At 42.0% G+C, this 14,224-nt stretch overlaps 1 protein-coding gene across 1 annotated transcript in view; it reads right to left on the minus strand.

The window, feature by feature from the left end:
• Nucleotides 1-1,476: 1,476 nt before the first annotated feature.
• Nucleotides 1,477-14,224, minus strand: part of rimkla (ribosomal modification protein rimK-like family member A) — a 61,637-nt gene continuing 48,889 nt past the window's right edge. The window contains exons 2-5 of the mRNA XM_078238546.1: nt 12,943-13,173; nt 12,247-12,333; nt 11,334-11,537; nt 1,477-2,274 (exon numbers count right to left, since the gene is read on the minus strand). Of these exons, the coding sequence (XP_078094672.1) occupies nt 1,784-2,274; nt 11,334-11,537; nt 12,247-12,333; nt 12,943-13,173 (1,013 nt within the window). The 3' untranslated portion in view covers nt 1,477-1,783. The remainder of the gene's footprint in view (nt 2,275-11,333; nt 11,538-12,246; nt 12,334-12,942; nt 13,174-14,224) is intronic.

Genomic DNA, 14,224 nt, shown 5'->3' on the forward strand with positions numbered 1-14,224 from the left:
GACACTACCTTCTTGTAAATACAGAACACTACTTTTTTTTTAAAAGAGAGGCTCAGCATATTGTGAGAGGCTGCAGCGAGCTTCTGCAAAGTCAAAAAGAGCACAGATCAAACCCTATACATTCCATACTTTGCAGATTTCACCTGTCTAGCAATATCCAGCATATAAACATTTTCTACTCTGAATCACATCAAATGACAATAATTTTCAAAATTCTTACTGATTTACAGTTAATCCCCAGGAATAATAATTTTGCACTTCACTTGAAAAACTGGATCAAAAGCTTCTGCAAAAACCAGCTGATGAAAGAGCAGAGATCCTCCAAACGTATTTCAGGCTTAGCAATGATGCTAAATATGAAGAGTCAGGATGCTAGGGACAAGCTTCAATAGGACAAATGGCCTTCATCTTTCTTTGGTTGTTGTAATGTAGCATTAGTATAAGTAAAATTATAACAGGGCCAATGGAAATGGGGTGGGGGGGGGGGGGGGGCAACATACAGTGGCAACAAATCAAAACATTTACAACATAAACCAACTTGGTTGTTCATGAGTCAAAATGACTTCTGTAGTATCTATGGGCTAGAATATGTAACAGAAATATTGGGGAAATAAATACGTTATGTCTGGGATTGTTTCCATGCAATCACAAATCTGAGAAAAACTATATTTTGTCAATTACATCAACTGAAAGATTTCATCAATGTTACAGCCAAATTTTGAGCTGGGAAGAATATCTAATTCACCTTCAAATGCAAAGAAACTACATGTTGATGATCACATCGTCTCAGTATACATCTTATATCCATTAACCTAGCCGAGGCAGCCTCATGTGCCAAATTCCAAAAACAGCTGAAAATATTAAGTGACTAATCATCCAGGTTCTAATGATTAGATTTTCTCTCAAATTACTTTTGATGGATGTTTGTTTATTTTCTAATTGGCATTTTAATATCACTGCCCAAAGATATCTTTAGGAGGGAAAGGAAGAGATAAGAATTTAAATCTTGGCTTGTGTCATTTTTTGATATGTGCTGGAATTTTAATTGATGTTCTCCAATTCCTTCATTCTTGCACTTTTGGCCTAGGATCAGCTAAAACATCCCAGCTTGTGAGTTACCACATGCTCCAGAATAAAAATGTGTTTTTTGCTCATCAATTCAAACGGTTCTCACCAAAATTCCTTAAAAATATTAAAATCCTGTGAAGTAGACACCAACTTTAGCAAATAACACTGCTGCTGTAGCAGATAATATATAAGGAATGTATGAAACAGCTATTCTAAGGAAGTGAAAATAGTATGGAGGCACAGTTCATTGATATTGATTCCAAATGCAGCATGTTCCTGACTTCAACCATGGTACCACAGGAAGATGTCAAGCAGAGGCTGTACGTTTCCTAACAGGGACTGATAAAGGGTCTCCTCCATAACATTAACCAGTCTTTCTTTTTCTGATATGGACTACTTTTTTTTTTTGCCGAGGCAATGCCTTTTAACGAAGCAACTGAAGTTGTATTATTGTGTTATTGAAGTAAGTTTATCAGTACCTAACTGCAACCCCTGCCCTGGCCCCAGTGACATTGAGGCTAAATAACCCATTGCCCAGGAGTGAGTTAATGGCTATAATGTCATTCAGGGTTATTCAACAAACCCAAATTTGATATAATTTATTCTCATATTAACCATTAAATGTCCTGTCCATCAATTCTTTTACCCTTTTATCTACAGTGCAGCTAGAAAAGCTGCCCTGTTTGTTATACCTATTAGTAGAGGTTTCCCAGCCTCACTCACTCAATAGTTTCATTTCAGTGTTTATGAGATTGTTCATGTTGTAGCCTGACTCAGGCAGTACAGTCTGCATGGAAGGAGCAGTGTCAGAATCCCTGACCTCCACTATTTCAGGGTCACTCTCACTAGAGCTTGATCCCACACTCATGGTGAACACACTCTCTGGGATGGCACTGACTGAAGCCCCCACCTCTGGCTCACTTGTTTCACTGGCACTTGAAACTACAGAAAGAAGCGACATCTTTCTGGTCAGTCTGCTTGGCAGCAACGACAGGGCGTAGTCCGCTATGATACCACTTACATCCAGATTGCAAGCTTTATCAAAGGCCCTGAAACCCACATTTGCATTGGCTTCACACACTACAAAAGAACCGTCATCTTTCCTGAGCAGATCGATACCGCACACATCCATGCCCAAGATATTGGAGACCTGGATTGCCAGCTGTTTGCCCTGCTCACTCAGCTGATGCATCACACCAACACCTCCTGTGAAACACAGAAAAAAACAGCACCAGTTTAGAACTTGCAAGAAAATTGAAAATTATTTTTAGTGCAATATAGAGAGAAGGAATAGAAGTAAAATAACAGGTAGTCTTCCAAAATGATTAATTAAGATTTCTATGCAACACCCAGGAAACCTGACCTGGAACCTTTGCTGGGAAACAAGAACTCAAAATCCTTACTGTGACACTACTGTACCTTTAAGAAATGTTTTTTAAAATCATGTTCTCTGCAGTTTGTAAGCCAGCCTTTTGGTTTAATTGCAGCACTGGCGGCCTGCTTAGATTTTGTTTTTGTTTTTTAGATTTTGTTTTTGTTATTTAGATTTTGTTTTTCAACTTTTAAATCTTAGTTCTTTCCCTGTGGAATCTGAGGAAAAGAGGCATTATGAATGTGAAGCCAGTTTGCTGTTCTCAGTGCAGGATGTGGCAGGTCGTGGAGTCTCCTAGCCTCCCAGAAGTGCATATCTGCGCTGGGTGCATCGAGCTGTGGCTCCTAAGGGACTGGGTTAGGGAACTGGAGCTGCAGCTCGAGGACATTCATCTGGTCAGGGAAAACGAGGAGGTGATAGATAGGAGTTATAGGCAGGTGGTCACACCGGGGCCAAAAGAAGCAGGCGTGTGGGTCACAGTCAGGAAAGGGAAAAGTCAAGTGGTAGAGAGTACCCCAGTGGTTGTGCCCCTTAAAAATAAGTACTCTTGTTTGAGTACTGTTGGGATGGACAACCTGGTGGAAGCAGCAGTGGTCGTGCCTCCGGCGCGGAGTCCGGCCTTGTAGCACAGAAGGTTAAGGAAAGGAGGAGGAAGGCAGTGGTGATAGGGGACTCTACAGTGAGGGGGTCAGACAGGTGTTTCTGTGGAGGAAGTCGAGAAACGCGGATGGTGGTTTGCCTCCCTGGTGCCGGGATCAGGGATGTTTCTGACCGTATCCAAGAAATCCTGAAGTGGGAGGGAGAGGAGCCCGAGGTCATGGTGCATACTGGTACCACTGACATAGGCAGGAAAGGGGAAGGGGTTATGAAAGGAGAATATAGGAAGTTAAGTAGGGAGTTAAGAAGAAGGAACGCAAAGGTAGTAATCTCGGGATTGCTGCCTGTGCCACGAGACAGTGAGGGAAGGAATGGAATAAGGTGGAGAATAAATGCGTGGCTGAGGGATTGGAGCAGGGGGCAGGGATTCAGGTTCCTGGATCATTGGGACCCCTTTAGGGGCAGGTGCGACCTGTACAAAAAGGACGGGTTTCACTTAAATCCCAGGAGGACCAATATCCTGGCGGGAAGGTTTTCTAAGGCTACTGGGGAGTGTTTAAACTAGAATGGTTGGGGGGTGGGAATCAAAATGAGGTGACTGGGAGAGCTTAAAAATAAAAGGGGCTTGTAGACAGTGTGAGAGGGAGGATACACAGGTGACGGAGATGGGGAGTGCTCAGACCGAAGAGTTGAGATGCGTTTATTTTAACGCAACGAGTGTAGTGAACAAAATGGATGAGCTTAGAGCGTGGATCACTACTTGGAAGTGTGATGTGGTGGCCATTACAGAGACTTGGTTATCTCAGGGACAGGACTGGATACTTCAAGTGCCGGGTTTCAGATGTTTCAGGAGGGACAGGGAAGGAGGCAAAAGAGGTGGGGGAGTGGCACTGTTGATCAGGGATAGTGTCACGGCTGTAGAAAAGATGGACGCCACAGAGGGATTGTCTAAGGAATCTCTGTGGGTGGAGGTTCGCAACAGGAAGGGGTCAATAACTTTACTGGGTGTTTTCTATAGGCCGCCCAATAGTAGCAGGAATGTGGAGGAGCAGATCCTGGAGAGATGTGATAATAACAGAGTGGTCGTGATGGGAGATTTTAATTTCCCAAATATCGATTGGAATATCCCTAGGGTAAGGGGTTTAGATGGAGAGGAGTTTGTTAGGCGTGTTCAGGAGGGCTTCCTGACACAGTATGTGGATAAGCCTACAAGAGGAGAGTCGGTACTTGATTTGGTATTAGGGAATGAACCTGGGCAGGTGTCAGATCTCTCAGTGGGAGAGCATTTTGGGGATAGTGATCATAACTCTGTCTCCTTTACATTAGCATTGGAGAGAGATAGGATCAGTCAAGCTAGGAAAGTGTTTATTTGGAGTAAGGGTAATTATGAGGCTATTAGGCAGGAAATTAGAGGCATAAATTGGAAGGAGGTTTTCTCAGGGAAATGTACAGAAGAAATGTGGCAAATTTTCAAGGAAAATTTGTCTGGAGCTCTGCACAGCAACGTTCCAATGAAACAGGGGAGTTATGGTAGGTTACAGGAACCATGGTGCACGCAAGCTGTAATGAATTTAGTCAAGAAAAGAAAAGCCTACAAAAGGTTCAGGGAGCTAGGTAATGTTAGAAATCTAGAAGAGTATACGACTAGTAGGAAGGAACTTGAGGGAAATTAGAAGAGCAAGAAGGGGTCATGAGAAGGCCTTGGCAGACAGGATAAAGGAAAACCCCAAGGCATTCTACAAGTATGTTAAGAGCAAGAAGATAAGATGTGAAGGAGTAGGACCTATCAAATGTGACGGTGGGAAAGTCTGTATAGAACCGGTAGAAACAGCAGAGGTACTCAATGAATACTTTACTTCAGTATTCACAGTGGAAAAGGATCTTGGTAGTTGCAGTGCAGACTTGCAGTGGACTGAGAAGATTGAGCATGTGGACATTAGGAAAGAGGATGTGTTGGAGTTTTTGAAAAGCATCAAGTTAACTAAATTGCCGGGACCGGATGGGATGTACCCCAGGTTACTGTGGGAGGCGAGGGAAGAGATTGCTGAGCATCTGGCGATGATCTTTGCGTCATCAATGGAGACGGGAGAGGTTCCGGAGGATTGGAGGATTGCGGATGTGGTTCCGTTATTTAAGAAAGGGAGAAGAGATAGCCCAGGAAATTATAGACCAGTGACTTTAACCTCAGTGGTTGGTAAGTTGATCGAGAAGATCCTGAGAGGCAGGATTTATGAACATCTGGAGAGGAATAGTATGATCAGAAGTAGCCAGCACGGCTTTGTCCAAGGCAGATCATGCCTTACGAGCCTAATTGAAGTTTTTGAAGATGTAACTAGACGCATAGACAAGGGAAGAGTGGTAGATGTAGTTTATATGGATTTCAGCAAGGCGTTTAATAAGGTGCCCCATGCAAGGCTTATTGAGAAAGTGAAGGGGCATGGGATACAAGGGGACATTGCCTTGTGGATTCAGAACTGGCTTGCCCACAGAAGGCAAAAAGAGTGGTTGTAGATGGGTCTTTTTCAGCATGGAGGTCGGTCACCAGTGGAGTGCCCCAGGGATCTGTTCTGGGACCCTTGCTCTTTGTGATTTTTATAAATGACCTGGATGAGGAAGTGGAAGGATTGGTGGAGGGAGGGAGTGGAGGGAGCATTAAGCACAGGTTAAATGTTGGATTTGATGTTGGATTTATTAGATGTTGATTATTAGATGTTGGATTTATGTCACATTATCAGTAACCCCCACAGCTTGCCTCCTGGACTTGCTGGCTGTCCTGTCTGGAGACAATACACATCTCTTTAACCTGTGCTTAATGCTCCCTCCACCCACATTGTCTGTATCCTTAAGATCTGGTTGGCTGTAGGGATTCGCATTCTAATCAGTATTCTGTAACTTGATTTTGTGTCTCTGTGCCCTGTTTGAGAGCACATTTCCACTCCATCTGACGAAGGAGCAGCGCTCCGAAAGCAAATGGTATTTGCCACCAAATAAACCTGTTGGGACTTTAACCTGGTGTTGTTAAAAAGCTCTTAGTGTGTTCACCCCAGTCCAACGCCGGCATCTCCACATCATGGCTATTATTATATGCAGCTGTATCTATACATTTGGGTGGGCTTATCTACCACAAACTTGATTGGAGCCTTATAGATGGTGGAAAGACTTTTGTGTGATCAGGAGGTGAGCCACTAATTAGAGGTTCTGTCCTACTCTTATAGCTATGGTGCTGACATGGCTGACCAGGTTCGGGTTTGGTTCTTGGTGGCTCCCAACCTGCTGATAATGATGCCACTGAAGATCAGAGGGAAGTGGTTTGACCTTTTTGTTTAAAGTTTTAAGTTAAGGTTATTTATTAGTGTCACTAGTAGGCTAACATTAACACTACAATGAAGTTACTGTGAAAATCTCCTAGTCGCCACACTCCTGCGCCTATTCGGGTACACTGAGCGAGAATTTAGCATGGCCAATGCACCTAACCATCCCGCCTTTCGGACTGTGGGAGAAAACTGGAGCACCTGGAGGAAATCCACGCAGACCCAGGGAGAACATGCAGACTCCGCACAGACAGTGACCCAAGGCAGGAATCGAACCTGGGTCCCTGGTGCTGTGATGCAGCAGTGTTAACTGTTTTCTTTCTGGAGATGGCTACAACCTAGAATTTATAAGAAACAAATATTACCTGCTCTTGTCAGACCGACCTTGGACCTTGTCCAGAACCTGATGTAGGTTAGTGTGATGCTGTGGCACTCTAGCATTGTCCAGATATTTCAGGCTTTGTTTGGAACAGGTGGTTTTTATTGATAAGAGACTATTTACAGGAGCTTCGGCTCTCGGCTGCCCTGGAGTCGTACTCTGGTCTTTATGATGTTAACTACATGACTGCCGCATGATTCTGCCTGCGAGAGGACTCCAACCTCTGGGGTGATCACTCACTCTTCATTCCCATTGGTTCCTCAAGTCAGGTGGCTCACTTCTGCAGTGCTGTCTTAATGAGACAGACATCACATACACAACCATTGGTATGGGCTTCTTTATCAGGAGAGTTGAACTGAACACTAGAATTATCAACAAACAGCCCCACTTCAATGGCATTATGACAAGAATGAAGGTCAATTATGAAGCACCTGAAGAAATTTATGCTGAGGATACTTCCCTGCAGAAATCTTGTAATAATATCCTAGGGCTCTGACAATTACCACCTAATAATCTACAAGTATTTTTCCTTGCATCTGCCACGATTCTAATTACCGGAGGATTTTCCCTTTGACCACTAGTAACTTCATACACACTGTCCAATGTGTGATTAAACTGTGCCTTTAAGAAAAGGATTTATATCATGGTTCTTGTGAAGGATGTGTTAAAATTCAACTCTGGTTTACAGTGCCGATCTGTCTGCTCCAGGCAACCCACATTCTAAGAATTCAGAAGAATAATTGATCCTAGTTATTGGGGTGTTTGTTTTAATCTGAGCTAATACAGTTTTGTTTATTTTTTTAGGTTGTCCTCTGGGTATTCGGGTAGGGTTTAATTAGGTTGATTGACAAGAGAGAATCAAGTGCTAATGGGAGGATCTAGACTTAGAGAGACAAGCAGGCAGGTTCTGCTTGGGTCTGCAAGAAGCAGATCTTTTTTCTCTCTCTCTGGAGACTGCAGTTTAGTACCTGCTAGAAAATAGGTATCTCTTTCCAGAGGTGTTCTGGAGGTTTGAGGACTAGCCTCCCACTTACCAGCGCGTAAGCCTGTTGATTGCTAACTGATTTTGAAGAGGAATTTACGTCTAAGGAATATTGCTTGAATTGGAACTAATAGAGATAAGCTAGCAGTTAAGAATTGTACCTTGTAATGTTTAAGTATTTCCATTAGTAAAAATTATGCTAAACCTTTTGCTAGAGTAAAACTGTATTGTTAGTTTGTTTTAATAAAAGCTTCCTAGTGGGTCAATAGACTCACATCTGGAGTGAAACACCTTATTCTCATACTAATGCCAAAATCAAAAATAGTTTGGGTCTATCTAATTTCATAACATACCTTGGAGTTTCTGATCTGGTGCCTAACAAATGTTACCTTTGGTCACCAAGTAGTCAAACACTTGGATTTTAATCAAGCAACACATTGAACTGTCTTCATTTGAGAGGAGGCAGAAATGCTTTTCCAGTTTGAATCCAAGCTCCTGAGATCTGGGTTCTAATGATTATACAGTCAGATCACTTCATTGAATCAAAATACAGCAGCAGTATCAGTTTTCACTGGAGGATGTTCAACCTTCACAAATGAAGGCCTTAAATGGTACAGGAAAAACACCTGATAATCCAACCATACAATAATCCTTGTAAAATGGCAGAATTAACCTTTTAAAAAAAAAATTCAGGGGTGGGACCAATGGATGGGATTTTCCAGCCCTTCCCCTTGGCAGGTTGTTCCTGTCCCACCAAAGTTGACCCCTGCTGCAGGTTCCCCAGTGGCAGGACAGGTGAGCCATGCAAATTACCACTGACTTAAGTGGGACTGTGAGATCCTGCCAACAGCAGGGGCTGGAAAATGCCAGCCAAAATCTCTACAAGAAATAAAGCCTGAACACTAGAGATTCATTTAATAAAATTAAGTAATTTTAATTGTGCTCGAATGTGATATTCATGCACTGTATCTTGGTAACCAAATCCAGTGTAATTAACCAAATTTACATGGAAACAATTAAGATATCACTTTTGCCCATTCTACTTTTTCTCTCCTCACCATCCAAGGTCCCAAACACTTCTTCCAGGTGAAACAGTGATTTACTTGTACATATTTCAATTTAATACAATGTATTTGCTGACCAATGTGGTCTGCTCCATACTGGAGTAACCAAACGCAGAAAGGGTGACCACTTTGTGGAACAGCTCCATTCAGTCTCAAAAACAACCCCTAGCTTCCAATCACTTGTCAATTTAATTCTTCTGTGTTTTCACACTGACCATCCTGTCCTCAGCCTCCCACACAGTGCTTCAGCGAAGCTCAATGCAAGCTCATGGGTCAACACTTCATCTTTTGACTGGACACTTTACAACCTTCTGGATTGAACATCAAGTTCAATAATATTAGATCATAACTTCTGTCCCCAATTTTGTTTCACTTTTCTTTACAGGTTTCAGTTTTACTCTAATTTTTCCTTTGGTTTGGATTACAGTTGTTCATCATACTATTATTCACAGGTCCTCTTTTGTTACTTGTTGTCTGTCCCTTTCGTCCTGCATCATGAACACCTTTATCATTTCATCCTTCCCATTTTTCTCCCTATTACAGAGTTTCTCTCTTTTTCATTCTCCTCCCTCACTTGCTTATTTCTATTTTTTTCCCAGTTCTGATGAAGGATCATCTCCATGCATTGTTAGTTATGTCTCCACAGATGCTGCCAGATCTGCTAAGTATTTCTGTTTTTAGTTAATTTCAAGCATCCACAATATTTTATATCGGTGAAAGCCTGGAACTCGCTGCCGGAGGTGGTGGTGGAAGCAGATTTTTTAACAACGTTCAAGAAGCAACTGGATAGATACATGAAAAGGCAGGGAATAGAGGGATGTGGACCACGTAGAGGCAAGAAAATATTAGATTAGAGTGGCATCTGTGTCGGCACAGACTTGGTGGGCCAAAGGGCCTGTTCCTGCGCTGTACTGTTCTTTGTTCTTCAATTTAGAATAGAACAGTTCTTAGAAAGGCACAACACCAGTTATCTATATACTGTTAATTTGCACAGATCAGTATTGAAAACAGTTAAATTGGAAAGACCACCTCCTATTATTTTGGAATTTGTATTTATGGAGTACATTTAAGACATAATAAATCTGCAAAATAATTGCAAAATAGAAAAACAGTTATAGGTACTATAAATAAACACGTTACTCCAAATAGTTAACCTGAACTGTGGGTTGTTCCTAGCTAGTTTGGATTAACAAGATCCAATATATGATAAGCTTACTCCTCAAATAAGTTACTTCTTTAAAAAATAAAGTTTTCTGATTTGGAGATCATAGAGCAGTCGAAGGAGGAATTATTTAATATTACAGCTTCAGAAGACACATCTTTGATGTGATGCCCAGTATAATCAGGAAACCCTCCTAGGTCATTTAAAGCACAATTAAAGTGAGTAGACTCCCTCCAGTTACAGACCCAACTTTAATTCCAAAACTCACCCCCCGCCACTCCCCACTTGCTCCCTAATCCAGCTCCATCACTCCCAATTGTCCAACACCAGACCAGAGCTCAGAACTGGGACCTATAGAAACATAGAAGATAGAAGCAGAAGGAGGCCATTCGGCCCTTCGAGCCTGCTCCGCCATTCACCATGATCAAGGCTGATTGTCCAACTCAATAGCCTAATCCTGCTTTCTCCCCATAACTTTTGATCCCATTCGCCCCAAGTGCTATACCCAGCTGCCTCTTGAATACATTCAATGCTTAGACATCAATTACTTGCTGTGGTAATTAATTCCACAATCTCATCTTTGGGTGAAGAAATGTCTCCTCACCTCCGTCCTATATGGTCTATCCCAAATCCTCAGACTGTGATCCCTGGTTCTGGACTCCCCCACCATCGGGAATGTCCTCCCCGCATCTACCCTGTCTAGTCCTGTTAGAATTTTATATGTCCCTATGAGATTCCCCCCCTCACTCGTCTGAACTCCAGCGACAACAATCCTAATCTAGTCAATCTCTCCTCATACATCAGTCCCGCCATCCCCGCAATCAGCCTGGTAAACCTTCGCTGCTCTCCCTCGAGAGCAAGAACATCCTTCCCCAGGAAAGGAGACCAAAACTGCACTCAATATTCCAGGTGCGGCCTCACAAGGCCCTGTATAATTGCAACAACACATTCTTGCTCCTGTACATGAAACCTCTCACAATGAAGGCCAACATGCCATTTGCCTTCTTTACCGCCTGCTGCACCTGCATGCTTACCTTCAACAACTGGTGCACAAGGACACCCAGATCCCACTGCACACGCCCCTCTCTCAATTTACAGCCATTCAGGTAGTAATCTGCCTTCTTGTTTTTGCTTCCAAAGTGAATAACTCACACTTATCCAAATTATACTGCATCTGCCTTTGATTTGCCCATTCACCCAACCTGCCCAGATCATGCTGATGGATCTCTGCATCCTCGTCACAGTTCATCCTCTCACCCAACTTGGTACCATCTGCAGACTTTGAGATATGGTCCATCTATATGGTGCATATAGCTGAGTTACACACAGCCTTTACCAATGATGTCACTGGGGGAGCCACAAATCATCAAATATTACCCACAAAGTGCAAAATCTCACCTAGTGAGCAGTTGCTTTGCATTCTGCCATCAGTGGAGCAGCGCAGCATTGCACCAATCACACGGCCTCCCACCATGACCACGCGGATATCCTTCCCATGAGATTCCTTCACGTACTTCTGGAAAAGGTACGGGGCATCATGTCGGATCAGGTGAGATAAGTCAGACAAATGATGCTTGTCCCGTGCCAGGAACACCGCCTTCCCTGAAGAGGACAACATACAGTCAAAACTCCTGTTATGCCACAATATATGCTATTTCTTCTCAGGCAATAAACAATGAAGCATTGTCCTTGATATACATGACATTAAAACACAAAACAACACACTATTTTACTCTGTGATATTTTTATACAAATTCAATTATCTATTTGAATAAATGATTTTAATCCCTGCTAGTATTTTCCCTTTGCTGCTCCCCTTGAAAAGCTGATTCTTGCCATTCCACTGAGTACCAGGCATCCTCCGGTACCTCATCAAGGGAGCTATTCTTACTATGCAATCTTGCACAGTGAGCACATCAATGGGTTATTTGATCACCAGGGGGAGGCAGGATCTCAGCTGAGCATGCCTTTACCCAAATGCAAACATTCATGTTTATCATTAGTAGTCAGTGGATTGTAATCAGGAGCAAAGGTCTCGCTGATTCCACATCAAATCTCTTCCCACATCCCTCCCTGCATCTCCCCCATTTCATCCCACCTAATAATGAGCGAACTGACCAACTATATATAGTGCCTCAACTGCTATCACAGATGAGATCAGCTACCTCATTGCAGAGCAGAGGTCACGCCATCCTTCACTACTTTGATTTCTAGTTAACAAGAGTGATAATAAAGACTGCTGATTTAAATTTGATTTTGTGTGGCTTCACTATAATCAGTACTTAACTGTAAAATGAGAAAGAATTTATACCTCGATGACCTCGCGTATTTTTAACTACTACTGGATAACCCAAAGGCTCAGCTTCATCAATCATTTTTGCAAAATTTTCGTGACCACCTGTTGTAAAAAAAAAGAGTTTCTAGGTTATTAGATAAACAGGAACAGGGCTATGAATGTTTCAGTCCCTATTTTCCCAATTTGGCTGTTTGCAAAGAGAAAACAATCTTTTTCCCTCCTCTCCACCTCCCGCCAAAAGATAAGCAGAAAATTAATAGATACAAGTTGAGCCAAAACCTAGACACATTTTATCTTATTGTTCCAGAATACTGACCCCATCCGTTACCATCCCCAATAATTTCTTAAAACAAGTCCAATATTTCTGGTCTCAACTATCCATCCTGGCAATTTGTTCATTTTCAGGGACATCGAGTGCCCACAAGAAAAAAGACACCAAGATCAAGGATGGTAAGGAAACACAATTGATAATTGTCTCACTTTATTTTTCAACTGTAGGTTTACAGCTGTACATGTAACAATTATGAGTAGTAACTATTGCAAGTGCCAAAGAAAGCTACAACTTGAAGTTGCATAGGCTAACTTGCACCAAATACAATTACTTTGTCAGAGGGTATTGTGTTTTTATTTGACTACCAAATTCCACAAATATAAAATATTGCTAAAGATTCAAAAGTTGCAAAAGGATCCTTCACATCCATTTGTACATACCATAAGAGAAAGTATCAGGCAGTGGTATTCCGTGACCGGCTAACTCCTGGAACGTCCAGAACTTGTTGATGCAGTGCAATATGGCCTGAGGGCGGTTGGCCAGGCGACAGCCCATCTTTTCCAGGTGCCGCAATAGAGTGATGTCACTATCATTCTGCACTGAAGGAGTGGGAACTCGAACCACCACCACTTGAGGGTAACTGGTTACCAGCTCCTGTTTGATACGTAGTCCTGCAGGAAACAAAACAGTCAACATTAATAGCATTGTACAACCATCTAATTCAACAATCCAAGATGGTTATAATTGGACCTGCAGTATGAATACTTCATGCACACTTGAAATAACATTATTTACTCAATTCCAAAACAATACTGAACAGGGCTTATGGCAAAGAAGTACAAGCAGCCTCTTGTTCTCAGCTCAAATGGGTTAACTTCAGCATAGTAGAAGTGAAAGATGCAGTAAAGACAACTGAGCAACCTATAAAAACAACTTATTTTGATAACCTCTCAAGAGCAATAAGGAACGTTCAAAAATCAGCCACACTCCCACAATCTACATGTATACTGCAACAAAGATGTCTTCAGGAAGACATCCTAGTAAGGTATAGATGTGCAATAGAGTTGTACTGATAATTTCCTTTGTGCAAGATTCTGTAGTCCAGAGACATGGAAACATTTATTTTAGTACAAATAGTATTACTGGATTAAAGGCAAATTTCAAAATGTAGTTAAATGGAAAGAGAAATAGTTACATAAACGCAAGATACCATTTGTGTGCATCATTTTCTGCACAACCAAGTTTCTGATCCTCCTGCTGCCAGGGAGTAGCAGAGATTAGCTGGTTTGTGCACAAGAGATTAGTAGAAAGAGAAAACACACAAAAAATGCTCGTGTAAGTCACTGCAAATTGTTCTTGCACTCCATCTACTGGATAGTTCCATCAGAACAGCTCTCTTGCCTGTACTCATGTCAATGGTGAGAGAGATGAGAAAGAAGGAGGGCTGAGAAGGTCCATAGAGAGGAAAGTAAAAAGGGATGGTGACAACTCTAAATATTGCAAGTTGCCTTGAGTAATGAAACAATCACAGCAAAGGAAGTTACACATGATATTTCTGGAACAAGATTAGACTATAATTAAATAAAACGATTTATCTTCATTCTCTTCGAACAATTTTGTTTAATTAACAGACATTAAATCAAAGGTGCTTTTGATTTAAAAGCACATGACAGGACATTTGGCTTTAAACCAGGTAAGACACACAGTTCAGCAAGCAATCCT

This window comes from Mustelus asterias, chromosome 22 (genome assembly GCF_964213995.1).
Source record: "Mustelus asterias chromosome 22, sMusAst1.hap1.1, whole genome shotgun sequence".
NCBI classification, from domain to species: Eukaryota; Metazoa; Chordata; class Chondrichthyes; order Carcharhiniformes; family Triakidae; genus Mustelus; species Mustelus asterias.